The 21382-nt window shown below is 36.6% G+C and overlaps 1 protein-coding gene across 1 annotated transcript; it reads left to right on the top strand.

The window, feature by feature from the left end:
* The first annotated feature begins 9251 nt into the window (after window positions 1-9251).
* Window positions 9252-21381, top strand: LOC133527171 (acid-sensing ion channel 5-like). Its single transcript, XM_061864063.1, has 10 exons — window positions 9252-9677; window positions 10027-10105; window positions 11702-11820; window positions 12549-12660; window positions 13080-13261; window positions 13891-13996; window positions 14537-14688; window positions 15366-15490; window positions 20240-20533; window positions 21219-21381. The coding sequence occupies exons 1-10, from the start codon at window positions 9532-9534 to the stop codon at window positions 21368-21370; spliced, it is 1467 nt and encodes a 488-aa protein (XP_061720047.1). The 5' UTR covers window positions 9252-9531; the 3' UTR covers window positions 21371-21381.
* The last annotated feature ends 1 nt before the right edge of the window (window position 21382 follows it).

The raw sequence follows: 21382 nt of genomic DNA, 5'->3' as shown, positions 1-21382 counted from the left end.
CAGATCAATGATTTAAATATTATGAAATTTCAAATACTTAATAGATGTTTCGTGGATATTGTTTTCACCACTAATCTATAATGACGCTTTCACGTGCTGACGATTAGATTCTAGATAGATCTGTGATTTTTATTGAGTTTTAGTATAAAATTTAATTTTCTCAACTTGCAATGAAATGTTGTCATGACTTGCTTCAAATTAGGTCCGGAAATACTACATATCAGGTGCGATGAGTGTAGATAATATGTAAAGGAATTTCATACAGCCTTACACAGTACACACCTAGGCCTGTAAGGCAACCTTCTTTTGTTTTTAAACGTCAAATTATGACACGTCTTGGCATTCAACCACCTAAAAACCTATAAGCATAATTCTGCCATATAGTTTTTTTTTCTTTATTATTATTATTTCAGGGGTTCCTAAAGGAGAACGAAAATTTGACATGCAGAAATCTTTACAGGGCTGTATCTCCTGAGCCGTACGTCGTAGCGCAAAAATAATCAAATTTTCGTTCCCCTTTTGACAACCCTAAAGTAATAATAAAAAACTCAAAAAAGAAAAAAGCGTAATGGCGTGCGTCGTAGCGCCAAAATAATCACATTTTTGTTCCCCTTCATTACCCCACGCACTGAATTACCTATCACATTAGGACATGAAACAATCATCATCATATTTTTATTATTATTTCATTGCAAGTTTGAGAAAACACTATACAAATCTCGGCGAGAAACTCAATTTTCAATGAATAGGTAATATTCAACTGTATATCTAATAAATTCTGATCATATGATCATAATTCGCCATATTACCATCATAATATAGCCTCAACTTTCATAAGAAAATAAAAAATCTTCTATTTTACCCTATACCTCTAAGGTTTCCCATGTGAGACTATCATTAGTACCTATACCTATATTAGTCATGTTTATTTGTTTATCGGCGTAAATTGCAATGAATGTACCATTACATTAATTGGAAGAAAGGAAAGTCAGTGTTGACTTTAGGTCTTCCGGCTTTCCCGTAATCGAAAAAAATACACAAGTTAACAATGATATGACACAGCTGGAAACAGACAATCTTTAAAAAATTCTGTAGATACGTACTGCCCAGCCCAAAATCAGTAAGTCTACAGATTTTCAACAGCCTGGCAACGCCGACTCCCCGGCCCACTACTAAAACGATAGTGCCGGACTAGTTACGATAATAAATAGCGGCTTAACGCTAGCAAATGGCCGATTAGGGCATTCTTGACTACAACACGGGCATTCTGATAAAGTTCGCGTTTGTTTGCAACGAGTCTCGAGGGCTGGCCGGTGAATGGATCGCTCCCCAGCTAAATCACTACCGTGTTCCTCTGTTTGAATGACTTGCTCGTTTGCAGCTTTGGCTGTTAATTAGGTTTGCTAAGTTAGAGTTTGAAGAGCTTTGATGAGTTAGATGCTGTCATAACATTGGGAACCGATAATCCGTGCAGCGTGCCATGCAAATTGGTATGTTAAACTATCGTAATTAGTCCTGTGAAATACAGTCATTGGAACTTATTGTTGTAGGAAAATCATAACTATTGCATTATTGGCATTGGCCTATTGAATAAAGTAGGGTGGAACGTAATTTTTATTTTAGTTTTGCTCATTCCTGTATCATATAAGTTTCATGGGAAATTGAAACATTCTAGTAAATCGGTTTTAAATCATCTTCAAGTTTTGTACATTTGTAATACTGAAACAGAACTGAAAAAGGATTTTTTTAACTAGAATTTTAATAATGAATAGAATCACAAGCCAATTCTAATACGAATAATAATGTGATACTGATCTAGACATCATTCCAATATGATATGGATCCAATCTCCTTTAGAGGGCCTACTGAATTGCGCATTATGTCAATCAATGATGTCAATTTAGCAACGAAAATTTCTTCTTTTATTTTAAAATATGGCCTCCAAAATCTATGACGTTTTTGCCAATGTCAAGTGTCGTTATTCAGTAGTAACTAAGTCAGCACTTAAGTGTTGCTGAAGTGTCCAGCAGGCAGCCCTGTTGGACACTTCAGCAACAATTCTCCCATAAGAGATTATTCTCCTTACCTCTACCCTCCATATTTAAAGTGTGCTCGTTGAGCATGACGTTGTTCGGTAGTTGCTTTTAGTAAAGAGATGCTGGACTTTAGTAAAAGCCACGATGGATTGCCGGGTGTTGATTAAAACATGGTTAAACGCGTTTAAAGATTGCTTTTTCATTAGGTGCACACTTCTACGATAATTCACTGCACGATTAGCTATCAACTTACACTTACACACATAAACATCATTACACTTTAAACAATATTAGTGAGCAAACAGGAATCTTCTCGAGACATCTTCGCCATCTTGAATCTCAACGACAACCCCAACGAAAACTAATAAGTACTAGTTATTTTACGTAAGTATTCATGCCAAGTTTCATGTAATTCAAGCATGACGTTTTAAAATGAGAGCGTCGCTTTGTCTGTATGAAGCTTCTTGGCGGCGAGTTCGTATCTTAAGTAAAAAAAAGTAATGCGTTTATAAAAAGAAATTAAAGGAAACTGTGATATCGCTATTTCCCCAAAAGTGATAGCCATAAAATCGCCATGTCATGAACTGTTATTAAAACGGGCCGACCATTCCCTTTGTCAGTAGGAGACATCTTGGCGAAATGTCTCCATTAAACCTTTCATTAAGGACATTTGACTGTATATCGCCGGCGAAGAGTGTATTTGAAGCAATTCAGACCATGCGAATTGTTTAAAATCTCATATTCGCTTGATATTAGGAGCTTAATCCAATGCAATTACTTGTAAATGACGTAATAATACAGTTGTTTTCGTTTACTACGACTTCAATAAAGACTGATATACGTTTTGTTTTTTTTTTGTGTGGTGGTGTGGTAGTTTACTATCACTACTGTGGCAATCACCTTATCCCGCAAGCGCGCTGCGTCACTACTTTGACCACGTGATCGTGGTCAAAGGAGCTCTTTCTCAGTTGCATTGCATCAGAAAGGAGTTATCTGATGATAACGCATATCGTGCAAATTATGAAGGAAGAGAACAATTATAAATAGAATTTAGGATGAAAATAATATTAGTAATAAACTAGCGCCGACACCAATTCTTCAAACTCCTTTCTGATGCAACCGAGAAAGAGCTAACGTGGTGAAATAATACTTTATCTTGTACTTAACTGTCCAATTTTATCCATACCATACATAATGGTTATGTGTCATTTCAACCAAGAAAATAAAAATAGACTACTTATTTTTACTTCCGTGGCCTTCAGAATATCTCAGTATAGGTGCTTTATTTCATAATGAACGAAAGTTGGTGTTGGTTGGTAGGAGTTTCGTGAAGTTTTTCGTTTCCGAGTTAAGCACAAGAAGTTTCACTAGATACTATTGCGGGATCGACTCGTTGGTGCATTTTACACGAAAATTATGAGGTTTCCTTGCTAAATTAATTTGTGACATATATCCCACGGGTAAATGTACATTATTATGGAGGTTGGCGATAACGTAGCGTATTCGTATAGGAGTGTCGCGAATAAATGCGTAAGCGCCAGCCGCCATAAGGTACCTTTTTCCGAGGAACATCACATTTTACCCAGGAGTTCGATTCTAATTTAACAAGCCGTTATTGTTTTAAACTGGTTTTGACACGACCTTGACGCATCTTACGCACTATTTTCACTTCATTTCGAATGCACCAATCAGCGTGAGTGATCTTCAAGGTCGTTTCAAAATAAGATCAAAACCAACCGTAACAAATCGTTAAATTTGAATCGCCCACCTGATCATTATTCTGCAAAAAGAAGTTACAGAGAGTATTATCTACTTACGGTACTTGAGCGTTTCTTTTTTTGTCACTATTTTTTACATGACATTTTTTACCACTTTTATGTAATTTGTAGTCAGGGTCGCGATCCGTTTTCATCTTTATAGGTCCCATAGGTTATAGGAGTCCCATACTTTCCATACACTTTTCAAACTTTCCTTTTTGTTATCGCCATACAAAATATATGAGGAAATGGTAACACAATAGGAAAAAAACTGTGGGACATTTTTTATCCGATTAGGATCGAAAGTACTCGAGATTCTGAGTAGAAAAAGCACAAAATTTATGAAAATATACAAAATAACCTCTATCAAATTGTCTTTGTTTGTTTCTGTACATTTACTGTCAACTAGACATAACCACTATAACAACTATAACATAACCAAATCAGTCATTATGCCACACATCGTAATTTTTGTAGCAAATTCGGTGCAGCTAGGTAGAGTTATAGAATAGTGTAAAACTATTTCCAGAGAGATGATCAATTGAGGTTCATAATTACTGTTCTTAACTCTAATTAATCATTTCAACTAGATGTAGGTGTACCTACAGATCCTATTAACAATTCTGCACCGAAATTGCTCCACAATTTATGATTCTAGTTCCTAATTTGCCTGGTTTATGTAAGTGTACCTAGCTTAGGCAATTTTTTTTTAATTCCCTAAATTTACTTTTTTTCAGATTGGAGAATTATGTTATGTATGTATGTATGTATGTATATACTTTATTGTACATAGAAATAAAAACACGAAAAACACAGTTACAGAGTAAATTAAATACAACAAAGGTGAACTTATCCCTGTATGGGATCTCTTCCAGTTAACCTTTGAGGAAATGAGTAAAACAGAAGTAACGGTGAATGAATGACAAACACAAACAAAAGTGTACAATCACTGAAATTAATGAAATGCACGTTTTGAATACACATTGATACAAATATACATAGATAGAAAAATAACCATAAAATAATGCATACATATATATATATAAATAAAAATAAATAAATATTCAATATATAATATTGTTATTTGGGCAAGATTTTTATTCCATTTCGTTACCATTTTTCATAGACTTTATATTAGTGTGTATGACGGTAACGGAATGGAAAAAACGAAAATAAAAATGTATGAAAGTTTTGAACCACTGTTTTCTCCTGTTAGGATCGAAAGAACTCGTGATTATGAGTAGAAATAACAATAAAATTCCAAAATCTAAAAAAAGTGTGGTTTACAACTATATACAAAATGGCCCAACTATCAGTTCCTGCGTCATTCTACAGCAATTCCATTCCCCTGACTATATACCTATTCCTTAATTCCCAGGAAGCTCCGCTTAGCAGTTTTGCTGATGCTAAAAAGCGGCATATACTGGGAATTTGCGAATATGTTTAGCCAGGGAAATGATATTTCTGTAGAATGACCCTCCTACCGTATAGAAGACCATATAGCGTATATAGCAAAAGTACTATAGGTATATATTTTTTTATACTACATCGGTGGCAAACAAGCATTCGGCCCGCCTGATGGTAAGCAGTCTCCGTAGCCTATCTATGCCTGCAACTCCAGAGGAGTTATATGCGCGTTGCCGACTCTAACACTCCGCACCCTCGTTGAGCTCTGGCAACCTTACTCACTGGCAGAAACAGAACACATACATATTAATAGTGCACGGTAGGTTAAGAATGTCTGGTTAATGTATGTTGGCGACGAAGTATCAGGTTGAGGGACCAATTGATTTTGACGGCCTCCTAGCCTAGTCCGCAATGGTCCTGACTACGAAGCAGGTGGATGAGAATTTGTTTCTGAGTTACATATGCTTTTTTTATGTCTATAAGTACTTATTTATATATAACTATATCGTACCTATAACACAAGCTTTATTGAGCTTAGGTACTATTGAATTAGGTCGATCTGTGTAAATTTATCATAATATATGTAGGTAGTAGGTATTCACTTTCGTTACCCCACCCACTGATTAGATTACAGTATAATTTTAAATAGAAATAATCGTTTTATACAGCAATTGGTAACAATAACAGAATTCATTTCACGTTAATGCTCGCGACACACAAAACGCCCTTATTGTTAGGGTAACAATCAGAATGTTATATTGTAGTTAAACAATGTTTCGACATTATTTAATATTTAAAATATAATCATATTGTCATTAAATACAAACCAGTGAAAACTCAAAGGCATGGAGATGCAAACGATAATTTTTCAAAACAACAAAATAGCCATAATATATGAGGAAATTGATAATATTGATAGGTATCTAACAACGACTTAGCTAGATCAATTTATTTTAAATTTCACCTTAATTTACAGGTGCCGTTTTCGGTATTAATTTCATTAATTAATAATTTCTCATTTCTTCTATGGTACCTAATACCTACACATGTCAATGTGATTAAGATTTTTTTTCCCCTAAAGGAGACAAACACAAACAGGTCTGCCTGACCGAAACAACCGGAAGGAGTAATTAATAGGGTTTCTCGAGGCATGGGAATTCTCGGCCAGGATTTCTCGAGAAATGTTTGAAAGTCTCAAAATACGTGATGTTTTCTTTTTTTTTTTGCTTTATTACAAATCAGGTGCATAGGAGTCGTAATTACAAATCAGGTGCATAGGAGTCGTGGGTGAGATGAATAATCACACAAATGGTTAATTTTTAACCGACTTCAATTTTATAAAAGGAGGAGGTTCTGTATTCGGTTGTGGCTAGTTTAATTACCATAAAAATTGCACTAAATAATCAAAAATCACAAACAAAAAAAAACTATGGGTGCAGGCGTGCGCGCCGGCAGTGTAATATGCTATAGTGTACTTCTTTAGGTAAAAAAAACTTACACAGAAATTGAAATTATTTAGTCTTAAAACTAAGAAGCAGTATATGTACATTTAAGAATTTTCAGTAGGTTTCACTGGCTCCTACACTAGGCGAAGCCTGTCTCGTAGGTAACCGTTTCAGACATGAATTTCCAATGATATGTTTTTTTTTTTTGTTCTAGGTATTTAAAAAAATTTAAAAAAGAAAAGTTTTGTAAGTAATATTTGTTATTACATGGCCCTGTAATTCGGCTTTTAGCATTAGAAATAAGATAAGCGATCTAATTTTGATTTATCTTTTTATTGAAAAACACGTTCAAAAATAAGTCGAGGCAAATATGTAACAATTACAAATCATATTTTTTTTAATACTACGTTGATGGAAAACAAGCATAAACAACATTATACGACCTGATATACGATTACTTACATTTTTTTAAGCGTTTTTAATAAAAGACGCGTCAAGATTCTTTACCTTTCTCTAATGCTAAAGGAAGCATAGTAATGAACCTTAAACGACACAAATTCTTTAGACATTTGAGGGTAGTAGTTCAAAAATTACATAATGTGAAAATCTGTTGAAGCCAGAATGACAGGGGACGGATCAAGGCAGTTTATTATTTGGTTGGTTAACTAATAAATGCACTTGAAAATGTAAAAAAAAAAAACAATGGTTAACTTTTATTTAACCACCTAACCCGTCTATAGCGTAGACACATCACGTGTTATACGCGTGTTTTCTTTTTACTACAATAACAAGAGATTTATTTCTCGAGTTCTCGAGGCATTGAGTTTTTTTTCCGCATCGGCGAAAGACGAATTTTTCGAGATTTCCCGCCTCGATAATTCTCGAGCAGAAACCCTAGTAATGAACCTAGGTAATGTGGATTCTATTAAGATCGCAGGAATCCGATATGCCATTATAGAAACCGCGGGGAAGCCTTTATCTAGAAGTGTTATCGGCAGATAAGGAGATGATAAAAAAATTCTATGTCTGTCTATAAATCTCGCATGGACGGGTAACTAATAGATTAAATATTATTTTCCTAATATTCTCAGAAATGTTTACCTAATCGTCCTTATTGTAGCAAAAGTAGTTTGGGAAGTTCTTCATTATAGGCAAACTCAAATAAAATGATACCTACTACTGTTTTAGCGGACGGGCAGTTGTACGAAAATACATTACTGTATATTTTTTTACCATTTAATAGTTATTTGTTTTACAAGGGAGCAAAGTTGTTGTTTAACCGCTCGTGCTAATATTGATACCCGAGCAAGCGAAAGATTTCTCAATTGATTCACGAGCGTATTTATCATTCAAAATCATCATTTAAAAGCCAATTCAATCGGCCAACATAAGGAAACAACTCAAAATGCATCGCATTACCTTGCCACACATGTGGATAAAATGCAACTTTCTCCACAGTTTTTCATCAGCTGGTGTGGTGAAAAAACATGTATTAATTGTATTATACTAAGAAATATCAAATCTTACAAGACCGTTGTGTTTGATCGGGCGTGCGAGTTGGCCTCCTGGGCTCACTAACTTATTATAGGTACGTATCTACGTCCATTTGTTTATATTTCTAATAATAACCTTATGAAATACATTTCAATTTGGTTCAGAATACCTGTATTGCAATAAGTATCAAGATGAACCCAGATGGGCTCGTCTAAAATAAGGAGGATTATGCAAATCTTACTCGAAGAAATTAACGTTTGGATTAATTACCCTCTAGGATGAACAGAACATTCAATAATCATAAACCGTCGTTAATTACGAGGGGGCTTAATACGGTATTAGCCTTTAAAGAGACATACCCAGATTATCTTTCGTCGATAATATTTCCAGATGAAAACAAAATTTCCCGATTCTCCAACTCGATACACGTTCCGAGATTAAGTCGTTAACAATCTACAGGTGAGTGGCAGGAGATAGGGGAGACTTTTGCCCATCAGTGGGACACAATGAAAAATATAAAAAAAGGTACCAACAGATATTAAAATAAAAATGCGGCAATTCTTCATATAAGCCATACCTATAAGTCGTTTGAGAGATCTTTGCAAATTTTATTTCGTGAATTATGGTACAGGCACCAATTATGTGATATTTATCACTGATACCTACAAAACTGCAATTGGTTTTACGATAATTAACAAATTTAAACAATTTGTCTTCAGTCATGGACAGTAGTACTACACCTAGGGCCATTTCTTTTAAAACAGACCGAAATTAATGAAACGTCAAACTTAAGCAGCTCTATAACTTTTATTTATGGTACAATGTTGCCATTGTTCAAAAACTATAATTAAATACTTGTTTTACAGGTTTATATTTAGTTGTATAGTAAACGCCTCTATTGGTGCCACGTCCATTAAAGGCGTTTACTATACAACCGAATGATTGCGACGCGACGCGGACTATAGTCGGGAGTCATTCTCCATATTTTTCTTTAGAGAACTCCATACTAGCTATTGCACCCATATTAAGTTGAGGTTTGTAAACTTTGAATAGGTCTCCTATTTGTTTAATATACGATCCTATTTTATCACGGCAAATAAGTACATTTTCAAAGTTTTGAAAGTTTGAAACTGTGTTGTTGTTGTTAACTTGCATTAAATGCTCACTACACATTGATATAAATTAATATTGTGCCATAAAGAGCACCCGTACTAAGGCGAAACTCCAGTTATAAATGAAAGCTATAATTATTACGCGAAGGCCTCTCTAGGGACGCCCTAGTCCTCAGCTTCTGACTCATTAGCGCTGAACACCGTCCAACTCCATAATTCCATTTCCTGCCGTCTAGGGGACACAGTAATCACTAATAAATTAATTGAAAACCCACATATTATGACTAAAGAAAAGCTATTGATGATAAAAGAAAGACGAAAAATTAGAAGAGAGAAACTTATCAACTATTTACGGGATGAATTACGAAGCTCCACGACTCATGGGTTGCCCTATATTGTAAACACGGAGATACATTGGTTGGAGAGGTAAATATTGACATTTCATCAGCGTCGCGGGAAAATTACGAAAAAGCTGATTTTTTATCGGATATGTTTACATAGAAGTATTGACGATGATATAACGGCTGTGTCTGTGTAGAATATTGTGCGGGTATATTGTATCACAAGTGGATTAATATTGTCTTCGATTTTGATTTAATTTGATTTGAACAAGTGGTTTGTTGTGTCGATATTTTTCTCAGTATATACTTAAGACATGTTTTGCACAATACACGTGTATGTATTTTGCTTTCCTCGTATTCGCCTTTCATCAATTTGTTAACAATATACAAATTTAAGTATGAGATAAAATCTGAATTTAATACTTTTTTTGCAGAGCATATTGGTTAATGAATTTCGCAATATGTTTGACAATAGCAATCATGTTGCTGACCACGCAATACGTAAGATTCCTGGTAAGTATAATTTAAGAACTACCGTAAATCTTTAAAGTGTACCAAATCATATTATATAACTAATATCCGTTATGACGACATTGACGACCGGTCTGGACTAGTAGCACTATATGAAGCCGATGGTCCTGATGGGTTCGAATCCCGATAGGGCATGTATTTGTGTGATGAACACAGATATTTGTTCTTGAGCCATGGATGTTTTCTATGTAGTTAAGTATTTGTATATTATATATATCGTTATCTGAGTACCAACAACACAAGCCTCGAGCTTGCCGTAGCGTGGGCGTTAGTCAATTTGTGTAAGAATGTCCCTATAATATTTATTTATTATTATTTATTATTTATAGATAGTTATACTCATAAAGGAGGACATAAGGAGCACAAAATATACTTCGATATTTATATAATTACCTAAGAATGAATCTGTTTTGATGATTAATTTTCGCATATCTTTCATCTTTACTACACTCGTCCTTGAATATAAGCCTGTGTCTTTCGTTAGCACGTAGGTAGGTACACATTTCTCGCTTATCTAGGCGCGATTGAAGAGCAACTGTAAGCGCTTCAACTTTGGAACGCCTATAATCTATCTGGCTGGAATTAATAATATCATTGTGTATACCCACTGATACCAAAGTCAAACTAAGTGTCCAACAGGGGAATAAAAACTTAATATACAGCATGACAAATACAAATATTTATTAATAACACCAATGTTACATGTCAAACTTGTGACGTGGATGGCACAAGAGGGAGTAAGATACACTTAATTTAGCGTAATAATAAAAGCAAATCTACTTTATCCAGTAAAATTACTTATGTTTTTAATTGGTCTCTCTAATCTTATTAGTGTAGATGTATTTAAAAACCATCAAATTAACTGATACATATTGCAATTTATTATAAGAAACATCAAACCCCGTTCGGGACTTACTATAGAGCGTGAGACTTTATCTCGAGGTCATGTATTCAAGCCCCACGTTGGGCGCCATTTATTGTACTTGAATGAAATTAGGGACGCTTTAGAGCATTCTATTAACGATTCGGCAAGCCATTCTAGGGGCGGATTCGAACTTACAAATTCAATTTGATCACATTTTGTTATCATTCGCCCATGAATTTTGTATTTTTATATTGGTGAGAGCAATATACGCTGCGCTCGTGTGCAATTAACATGACGTAGAAATTATTTTTAGCATTTGTTATTGTTGGAGAAGAAAACCGGCTGGAAAACTTTTTTTTCCCTGGGGGTATATAAATTGTCGCCATGATCGCCATCCATCAAATATCAAGAGCAAAATAAACTGTTAGTCAATATTAATAGTCTTCAACATAACAGCAACACACGTAGCTCTACGTCGTTGTAGGTTAATGATGTTTAGTGTCAAAAAAAAACATTTTTTTTATTTGAATACCGCTTCTATCCTTTTATATCCGTCATGAACCTATATTATGAATAAAATATAGGTATAGGTACATAGCTTTCGCAATGGCTAAATTTGCTCTACGGGCCAAAAATTACGGGTTCAGTTTCACGGAATTATATTAATGTTTTTATAAGTGTTTTTTTTTTATATTTGTTACTTGTGTTGCCAGAATTCGCCGGTTGTGATGAGTGTGGAGATGGATTATTTCAATTGGAACGTCTCTTACCCGGCTATCACACTGTGTCCGACAGGCAAAATCAATCAAGAATTATTCAGTGCGCTACTTAAGTGAGTATATATCGTGTCATTCACGAAGACGCGTGTCTTGACCCGTATTGTCATTGTTATTAAAGGTTAGATTTGACAAAACTGTGCGTAATCGTGGATTACATGAATTATACTAATAAAATACCTAATAAAATAGTACAAATTTACCTATATTGCATTCTTTGTTTAAACTAGGTCAACCGAGGTAAATGCAACTATGGGGCTGTTGCATCTTTTCGTTACTTCTCGAATACGATTTACGATTTTAATTATGAAATTCCCGTGAGACTCAAACATATTAAAATTATATTATGATTCGATCGAAACATAACGAGCGTTTGTTTGTGTTATACGATTGACTGGAACGCCCTCTATCCTCTATGTAACGTTTTATTTCCAAGTAACTCAGGCATCAGGTTTTTATCACTAGATATCAGGAGCTCTTGTAATTCACGTTGTTTAAAAAAAGAACTCAACTAGTTGCATTTACCCTCATCGGCCTTAATATAAAGATTATGTAACGTTATGTAAATTATTTAAAAATAATTTTGATAGTATCAACTTCCCGCTTTAAAAGAAGCAAACAAATACTTTCTTTGCAAATTGCGCTTCGCTTGCACACAAGTGACGCGGCCGCTTCGTTGTCTAATCTAAACAAAACAACTATCCGTCCAAGTTCCAAAGGATAATCAGATCAACTCGAGTTAGTTAAACTAATGGAAAGTAGCCGTTAACTCCGCTTGTTCCAGTGAGACGCGACTGAAAACTGGCAAGACCTTGTACTCGTATTTTTGGTCGGTTGCAACGGCGTCTTTGGACTCAATCGATAAGCTTGCTTTACAAAACTCGGAGACTGCAAAGGTAAATCTATAGCTTTTTGTGCGGCTCGTTTCTCCTTCGGGTGCTAATAGGCACAACCAAACTAGGAAAACCCTCGAATTCTCTAAAACAGTCCTGAAAATTGGTATGTATGTTAATTAAATATCCTTATTTCATTTCCACCTCGAGGTACCACCGCCTTTTACTCTAAAGCTAGATTAAATCAATTCAATTTTAAGACCTAAACAAGCGCAAGATTCTATAAAAGAATTTTCACCAATTTATATTATATATAAAAAAATCTGCAGTGTACATTAATTAGACGTACTGCAGAAATACGTAATCGTTGTATTAGTGAAGATACCTAGATACCCTAATTCAAAAGATTTCAACCCATTTATTATCCTCAAGCAAGGGAGAGGGGGAGGTGTCAAGCACTGGAACACTAACGTTTATTCCAAAACTCTTTTCAGTTAATAAGCCCGAACGAATACGCAGGCATAGCCGGGCTCCTATTCGAGAACTTTGAGAACCGGACGGTGATGACGAAAACCAACTGGCCGGTGACCGTGCATGCGGTGTTAACTGAGATGGGCATGTGTCATGTCGTCAACTCGAACGTTGCTGCCTTCCACGACCCCTTGTAAGTAACCCCGAGACATACACACACACACACACACACACACACACACACACACACACACACACACACACACACACAAGTACATAGAACGAATACGCAGGCATAGCGGAGCTCCTGTTCGAGAACTTCGAGAACCGGACGGTGATGACGAAGACCAACTATCCGGTGACCGTGCACCGGTGTTAAACGAGATGGGCATGTGTGACAGGTGCGTGGGATCAATTCGAACGTTGCTGTCTTCCACTACCCCTTATAAGTAATTGAGAGTTATAAGTAGTGTTATAAGTAGTGACTTGACTATTTATTAAACCTTGGAAAACTTCTCGTAATAGTTAGTGTGTTTAGTTGATCACATAAATATCATAATTTTTTTAAAGTATAATATGGACCTTCGAAATTTTTGCCTAACAACTGATTATAAAATAACACCGTCACAATTATCTCATATGATGTAAAGCTATCAGAAACTTACTAAAAACAACCAGCCAATTTTCTCACGAAGATTTGTATTAAGATAGAAAAATCTCGTCTGCAATCCGCACTCCATTACAAAGTAAGGGATATGACAACATGAAGTATGTACGCAGCGAAGTTTTCTTCTCATACCGAATTTCCCATTGTATTTCTAGCAAATGGAAAGACAAGACGATGGCGTACGTTAAAAATAACATAGAACTCTCGGCGCATGACATAGATTTCTTTACTCAGATAATGAATTATGCTGACGAGTATAAGGTTAGTATCTATGTAAGTATACCTACTTACGTATGTACTTATTAATGTTTAATCGAGTCCTTGGGTGCGGTAATAAAATCTGTAAAGGTAATTTGGTTGTTTAAAAGATAAACAACCAAATAAGATAAGATAAGATGTGGACTGAGTCTTATTCGATTTTGCATGGAGCGAACTTTGAGTCAGGAGTAGAAAAACAACCAAACGCAGCAAAAATCACTAATAGTAAACAGCTACGTAGCTCAAAGAGCCGCAAGCCTTGCACCTTCAGAAAACCGTATGCGGCTCGCGTGGATTATTAGGTACTTATTTTTTCCTCGTGAAGCCTCTAGGCAGGCATATACCTAATACCTGCCTAAAGATTTCATAGATGCCTACCTATGTATACATACATATATTGCTAAAGTTACAATTGGTGTAAAAAACAATATCGGGCCATAGAAAAATATCAAACTCACAACCAAAAACTAGTCTCCTATTTATTTAATTGTCCGGAATAACGAATGTTTTCTGCATGTTTCTGACCCTCATGTCGGTAGGTAGGTATACGTGCACAGCCCCGACGAGATCGCTCTCAGCACCACACCATCATACACGTTCGACACGGAGGGCTACGTGTACTTTGGGTACCGAGTGTGGACCGCTAAGATATCCGACACGCTGCGGCATGTGCCCGTTACTATACGGAAATGCAGGCGAGTTCCTTTATTATAAGATTTATAAGCATTAACTATTACATATGCAGTGGACACTAAAATGTAATTCTAGCGTAGAATATTAAGCATCTTATGAACGCAACGCCGTAACAAGTTATTTTAAAGTAATTTGTTGAAAATAGATTGAGATATGCGTCAGAGTGAACTGTTAACAATCATTTTCTGACAAATATCTGCCACACGGTTTCTAGGAAATATAAGTAGGTAGGTACATATTATCATATCATTGTGAATGTTGCGGACACCCCAGAGGTGCAGATGGACAAGCTCAGCCCGACCGCTTGGTCGCTCATAGCTCGTGTACAGGCCACCCGGAGCTACGGCTTCCATCCGGCGGTTTCCAACCGAAAGCGATGGTTGCATTATTCGTTTCCCCTCTTTGAAAAGTATGTCCTATCCATCTCTATTTCCGTTGCGCGAGTTCTACGTCAATGGTTGTTTGTCGGCATATAGTCCATAGTTTTTTAGTTTGCAAACGCGAAGGACTTGTTGACGGAGTTTAAGTTTATTCGTTGGGCCCTTAGTCACTCTCCACGTTTCGCAGCCAAAAAGCAGCACAGCACAGATTTCACAATAAAATCGAAGAGGGAAAGTTTATCATTGTGAATAAATACAAAAATTGTGAACGCACATGATACAATTTATTTAATTTTCAGATACTTGGACGAGCCTCTGACCAAGAGGTACCCAGTATATTCGTATAACCACTGCTTGGTGGAGTGCCGAATTAGAATGATCCAGACGCTTTGCGGATGCGTACCGCATTTCTACAAGCCTTTAGGTCAGTCTTAACGAATTTTGTGAATTCCTATTTTGTACGAATACGTTTTGAAACTTTTGCGCGGTTTGATAGAGTTCCAAGATATTCAGGGTTTGGTTGGCTATTTTCCATGAAGTGACCAAGTAATGGTAGGGCTTAATTAACGACTTTTGCTTTGGGACCAACACAGAAATCGAAAAAATGGCTGTCATTCAAATCTAATAAAATATACGAACGTTCGATTTTTCTTTCGCAATTAAGGTTTTCCCATTGGGATTAATCGTTCAGTATAATCGATATTGATGTGACCGGTTCTCATATTTGGGTTATGGTTACACATCGATTATACTTGACGCGGCGAATTATGGAAGGTGGAGGTAAGGAATTCCATATCGGCGAATGATGATCCCTATGAAAATTCATTTTTACAGTACATATGGGGCTACTTTATAGCACTAGTGCGAGAAGTAGCATATTACGTTACTGTGTCGAACATTTAAAGGGCCATATGTACTGTAAAACGTTGTACGATACATGTGCGAATAGGTAATTCGCAACTCGTGTCGATTTAAAACACTCCCTTCGGTCGTGTTTTAATTTATCGCCACTCGTTTCGAATTTCCTATTTTTCGCACTTGTATCGTAATGTACTATTATGTGGAGAAACTGTCAATGTAAAATGTTTTTAGACTTTTTTTGGTTTTTTAAATTTTAACACATTTTTTTAAATTTAGAAATGTAACAATTAAGTAATAAAAATAAGGTAAAAACCTGTTTTTAGGGTTCCGTAGCCAAATGGCAAAAAACGGAACCCTTATAGATTCGTCATGTCCGTCTGTCTGTCCGATTCTGTCACAGCCACTTTTTTCCGAAACTATAAGAGCTGTACTGTTCAAACTTGGTAAGTAGATGTATTCTATGAACCGCATTAGGATGTTTACACAAAAATAGAAAAAAAACAATAAATTTTGGGGGTTCCCCATACTTAGAAATGAAACTCAAAAAATCTTTTTTCATCAAACCCATACGTGTGGGGTATCTATGGATAGGTCTTCAAAAATGATATTGAGGTTTCTAATATCATTTTTTTCTAAAATGAATAGTTTGCGCGAGAGACACTTCCAAAGTGGTAAAATGTGTGTCCCCCCCCCCTGTAACTTCTAAAATAACAGAATGAAAAATCTAAAAAAAATATATGATATACATTACCATGCAAACTTCCACCGAAAATTGTTTTGAACGAGATCTAGTGAGTAGTTTTTTTTTAATACGTCATAAAAATTAAAAAAAAATTTTTTCATCAAACATATACGTGTAAGGTATGTATAGATAGGTCTTCAAAAATGATAGTTAGGTTCCTAATATCATTTTTTTCTAAACTGAATAGTTTGCGCGAGAGACACTTCCAAAGTGGTAAAATGTGTGTCCAAAGTGGTAAAATGTTGAACAAGATCTAGTAAGAAGATTTTTTTTTAATACGTCTTAAATTGTACGGAACCCTTCATGCGCGAGTCCGACTCGCACTTGGCCGCTTTTTCAATTATTTTTTAAATTCTAGACTAACTTCTTGACTAACCGTTAAAAAACAACCTGTAAGCAATTGACTGTACTTAGGTGCGACGAGATAGTGGAACTCGATTCTCTTCGGTTCGCCTATTTGAAGCTAATTGAGCATCTGATCCCATCGTACAGCTCTTAGAGAAAATTAGCTCCCGTTTGCAGTGGCACTGCAATCTATGAACTAGTGTTAAGTTCTTGAACAAAAGAGACCTTTTTGAACCACGCGCTATTTTTAATGACGGTGCTGTAATACTACGAATCTAGGCCTATACTTTCTTCTTCGTAAAAATTATTATACGAGTACATACCTACCTACTCGATGCGCGGTGTATGGTAAAAACCGTATAATGAACGTGGCACCAATATGAAACGTCACCGCTAAACCACAAATCTGTGGAAGGTGGAGGTAAGGAATGGAATCTCCATATACCAAAAAGTGTCATCAAAAAATTAGTCACTTAAATAGGTGGCGCTACAATACATATAATACTTGAAAAAAAAAACAAATCATAGACAGCGCACTTCACCCGTCAATAACGCCTAGGTTCTTAGCTACTCTAGCGCTACTCTGGAGAGGTTTGGAACTATTATTTATAGCTGACCACTGGCCCCTTTTGCATCAGTTCTGCCTATGGAGATTGCATTCCATCCGTATACCTTCCATACACAAATCCTGTAAAATAAGTATTTAACATCAGTTTTTAAACGCTGGCAAAATGTTTTTTTTTTTTATGGAGGATAGGCAGACGTTTGACCACGATCTCACCTAATGGTAAGTGATGATGCGGTCTCGCGGTCTACGGTGGAGCACGCTTACCTATGAGATACCTATTTACGGTAGCCTTGAAGAGATAGATATTACTTTAAACAAGAGTCAGAGCTGCTTAAAGGAGGATGGGCATTTTGGGCCACGAGCGAACAGAGATGACACCTATAGTAAAGTGTAGGTCTTATCAAATTATGCATGCCGCTGTAAGACATTGTCCTTAAAAATCACTCTTTGACTTAGTTATGGTACAATTATATAGTACCATACAATCTGCTTGAAAATGTGAAGTTTCTTGACGTTTTCTAAATAGATACTAACGAAACGTCCAGACTCCTTGCAACCCAAAAACACATTTTTGTTCACTATACGTAGCTCTGGGTTTACTCAACTGAATTGCTTGTGCTGATTGTTCTGATGGCTTAGATATTGATGTGTTATATCGGAGGAATTTACACCAGCAAGCGTGACAAATAGCATCGGCAGGATTAATTGAACTTCTTTTGAAAATTGAACAGGAAAAAATCAAACGCTGCCATATTTTCGGGGCCTTGAAGGGACTGTCGCCTATCCCGCGTCTCAAATATTTGTTACATGACCCACAGTGATTTGAACTGAAGGCGTTCCCCATCCGATACATTCACCGCTCGCATGATCTTTCCTCCAGGGTGAACTCCAGAGGGATCGTTGTCAACGTTCTCGAATCTTCTTTCTGCCATAACGGCGTAGCGTACACCAGGGACTTAGCCAAGCGATGCTTGTTACCACCGTCTCCACGAGGAGGTGCTCTGGGTGCAGAAAAGAAGTTTCCCTAGGTATAACTGTTTTCTCTCTAAAGGACCGATTTTTCTAGTATAGCTCTGGCATATCCTTGTTTGTCACGAAGAATCCTAATCATGTACATAAATTTCATTTGTGTTCGCTCATGGCCCAGATATCCATACAAAATGCGCATGGTCCTTTGACGTTCCATTAATTTCGGTCTTGTAGTCCATGATTGGGGAAAAAGAACATGGGTAGTTTTAATTTATGATGGTTATGTTAAAACCAATGGCAGACCTTTCATTAAACACGACGAAAACATAAAATACGAATAGGATATTCGACTTTTAACGCGCAAAGTGGTAGATATTTTACAGGTATCAGTGAAATATCAGAAATACTTAAAATTCATGATTGGTACTGTTACTATAGTACGAGGGTTGCCTTTTATATTTCGGGGCTAACCCCGAATAAATTTCTAAAAATTATTAACAACTTTATACTAACAAAAATGATTTTATTGCTTTTCAAAATATTCCCCTTTGAGGTCTACACATTTTTTCATTCGATTAAACCAATTTTTAAAGCAGTTCAACCACTCCGATTGGGACACCTCCAAAACGTCCATTTTGAACGCATCGACCGCTGCTTCCGGTGTCAAAAAACGTTGTCCGCGCAGTTTGTCCTTGATGTGTGGGAAAAAAAAAACATTGGGGGCCAAATCAGGACTATACGGCGGGTGACCCATTAAATCGATATTTTGAGCTTTTTAAAAGGCGGATGTTTGTGCCGACTGATGGGGGCTCGCATTATCGTGGTGCAGTATAATCCGTCTGCGGCGATTGGCTTCCCGAACTTTTTCAATCACCTCTGGGAAACAAATGGTTGTATAGGTACCATTCAGAATTAACTGTCCTACGTTTTTCTAAAGGAACAGTTGCAATATGCCCAGTTTTTCCGAAGAAACAGGCAACCACTTGTTTTGCAGTACTTCGTGCACGAATAACTTTTGTTGGACTGTGTTCACCTTTAAAGACCCACACTGTCGACTGCTGTTTATTTTCCGGTTCATACGAGTAGATCCACGATTCGTCACCTGTGACAATATCATAGACATGTTTCGAAGCCCCACCGCTGTATTTTTTTAGCATGTCTTTGGCCCAATCCACGCGAGCCTGTTTTTGAGCACCGAACAAATTACGTGGTACTTATCCTTCGCAAACAAACATTCTTGACTGCTAAATGTTCATGCAATATTGTTTGTATGCTGGTCCCACTAATTCCCAAGGACGCCTCAATCTCTCGATAAGTCACGTGACAGTCTTGCAATATGAATTCACGCACAGTCAATGTTTTGCGGAACAATTATATAAGTTCATCGATACACTGTTCGTTGACTGAAGCCCCGTCGAAAATTGTAAATAATAATCGCTCGAAAATGTTCGCGAGTCAAATCCATGGTAGCCGATGCGATATTTTTTCAAATGACAGTTCAAAACAAAACACGATCGCGACAAAACTTTTTTTTCTTCATATTGCCGCCTAAGTGTTTAAACTACACGGGTAGGTATAATGTCAGTTGGCAGATGGCAGCACTAGTTTATCCAAATCCCGAAATATAAAAGGCAGCCCTCGTAGTTTTAAACTAACTGCCAATAGCCCACTTTACCTTATTTTTTCAGATTACGAAAGAATCTGCGATTTTTCTGAACTCCGCTGCGTCTTAAACCATAAAAACGAAATAATGCGACTTTCCGTGAGCAACGATACACTCCACAAACACGGCAACGATTCTTCCTTACCCAGAACCTCGATGGACTGCGACTGCCCCAGCGACTGCGAGTCGCACGTCTATTTGAAAGACGCAGAAAGTATTCTGTTGCAATCTGATATGAAAAGATTGAGGATTGGCATTTCTACGTTCCCAAAAGTGAGGGTGATGAGGGAGTTCATTTTCAGCACGCATGATATGATTTGTGAGTAGTTATGTCTATTGATAGTTTCAAGAGACGCTCTTCAGACCTACTTTCGGTGTTGTGCATATCACATCCTTAAATTTAAAATTTCTCAGGTTAGTTTACGTTTACCAGGAGAGGAGAGAAGCAGGCTAAAACTTGACTTCTCAAATCATACCCGGCATACCCCTGCATTGCCGTAGATCAGCTGAAGTCTGGGTGGAGCTCTATAAATTGCAAACTGATTTAACCTTTTAACTATACATATATATAATATAAAATTGAACTTTACGGTAAGTCCTTGTTTCATTGGCGAAGCTGTCTGCTGTAGCCCATTGGCATCATTGGCACGACTTTCCGATGACGGCCACAGCCGACTGAGGCGGTCAAAAGGAGACTGCCATTCTTGTCTACACTGATTAACATCTGCCAGACGTTTGGATATAATCATAAGGATTGTATGGTCACTCGTGAGTGACCGAGTTAATACGTGTATTTTAAGTTGAAAACTGCTGTCTGCGTCGGTCCGCCAACGCGTGCTCCTGATGATGTACGGATGATGACGGTACGGAGTGAAACATATCGAGCTATTTTCGACTTAAAATACGTAACTGACCCCTTTTAATAAATTTAAGTCCATTTGCACAAAAATGAGAATTGTACTCTGGATTCCATTAATCTTAAAATTACCTACGTATTGTTGCAGTGAAAACAGGAGGCGTTATAAATCTTTGTATCGGAAGTTCGATGATATCTATTCTTGAACTGATACTAACAGCCTTGAGGATTCCCATTTATAACCTGACCGAGTGGGCCGTTGAGAAAATTAACAAGCTCAGAGAAACGAAGAAAAAATAAAATTGCCGCAAC

Source organism: Cydia pomonella, chromosome 17 (assembly GCF_033807575.1).
Source record: "Cydia pomonella isolate Wapato2018A chromosome 17, ilCydPomo1, whole genome shotgun sequence".
Lineage (NCBI taxonomy): Eukaryota > Metazoa > Arthropoda > Insecta > Lepidoptera > Tortricidae > Cydia > Cydia pomonella.
The sequence above is the reverse complement of the archived record's forward strand: the minus strand, read 5'-3'. Positions and strand labels throughout refer to the sequence as shown.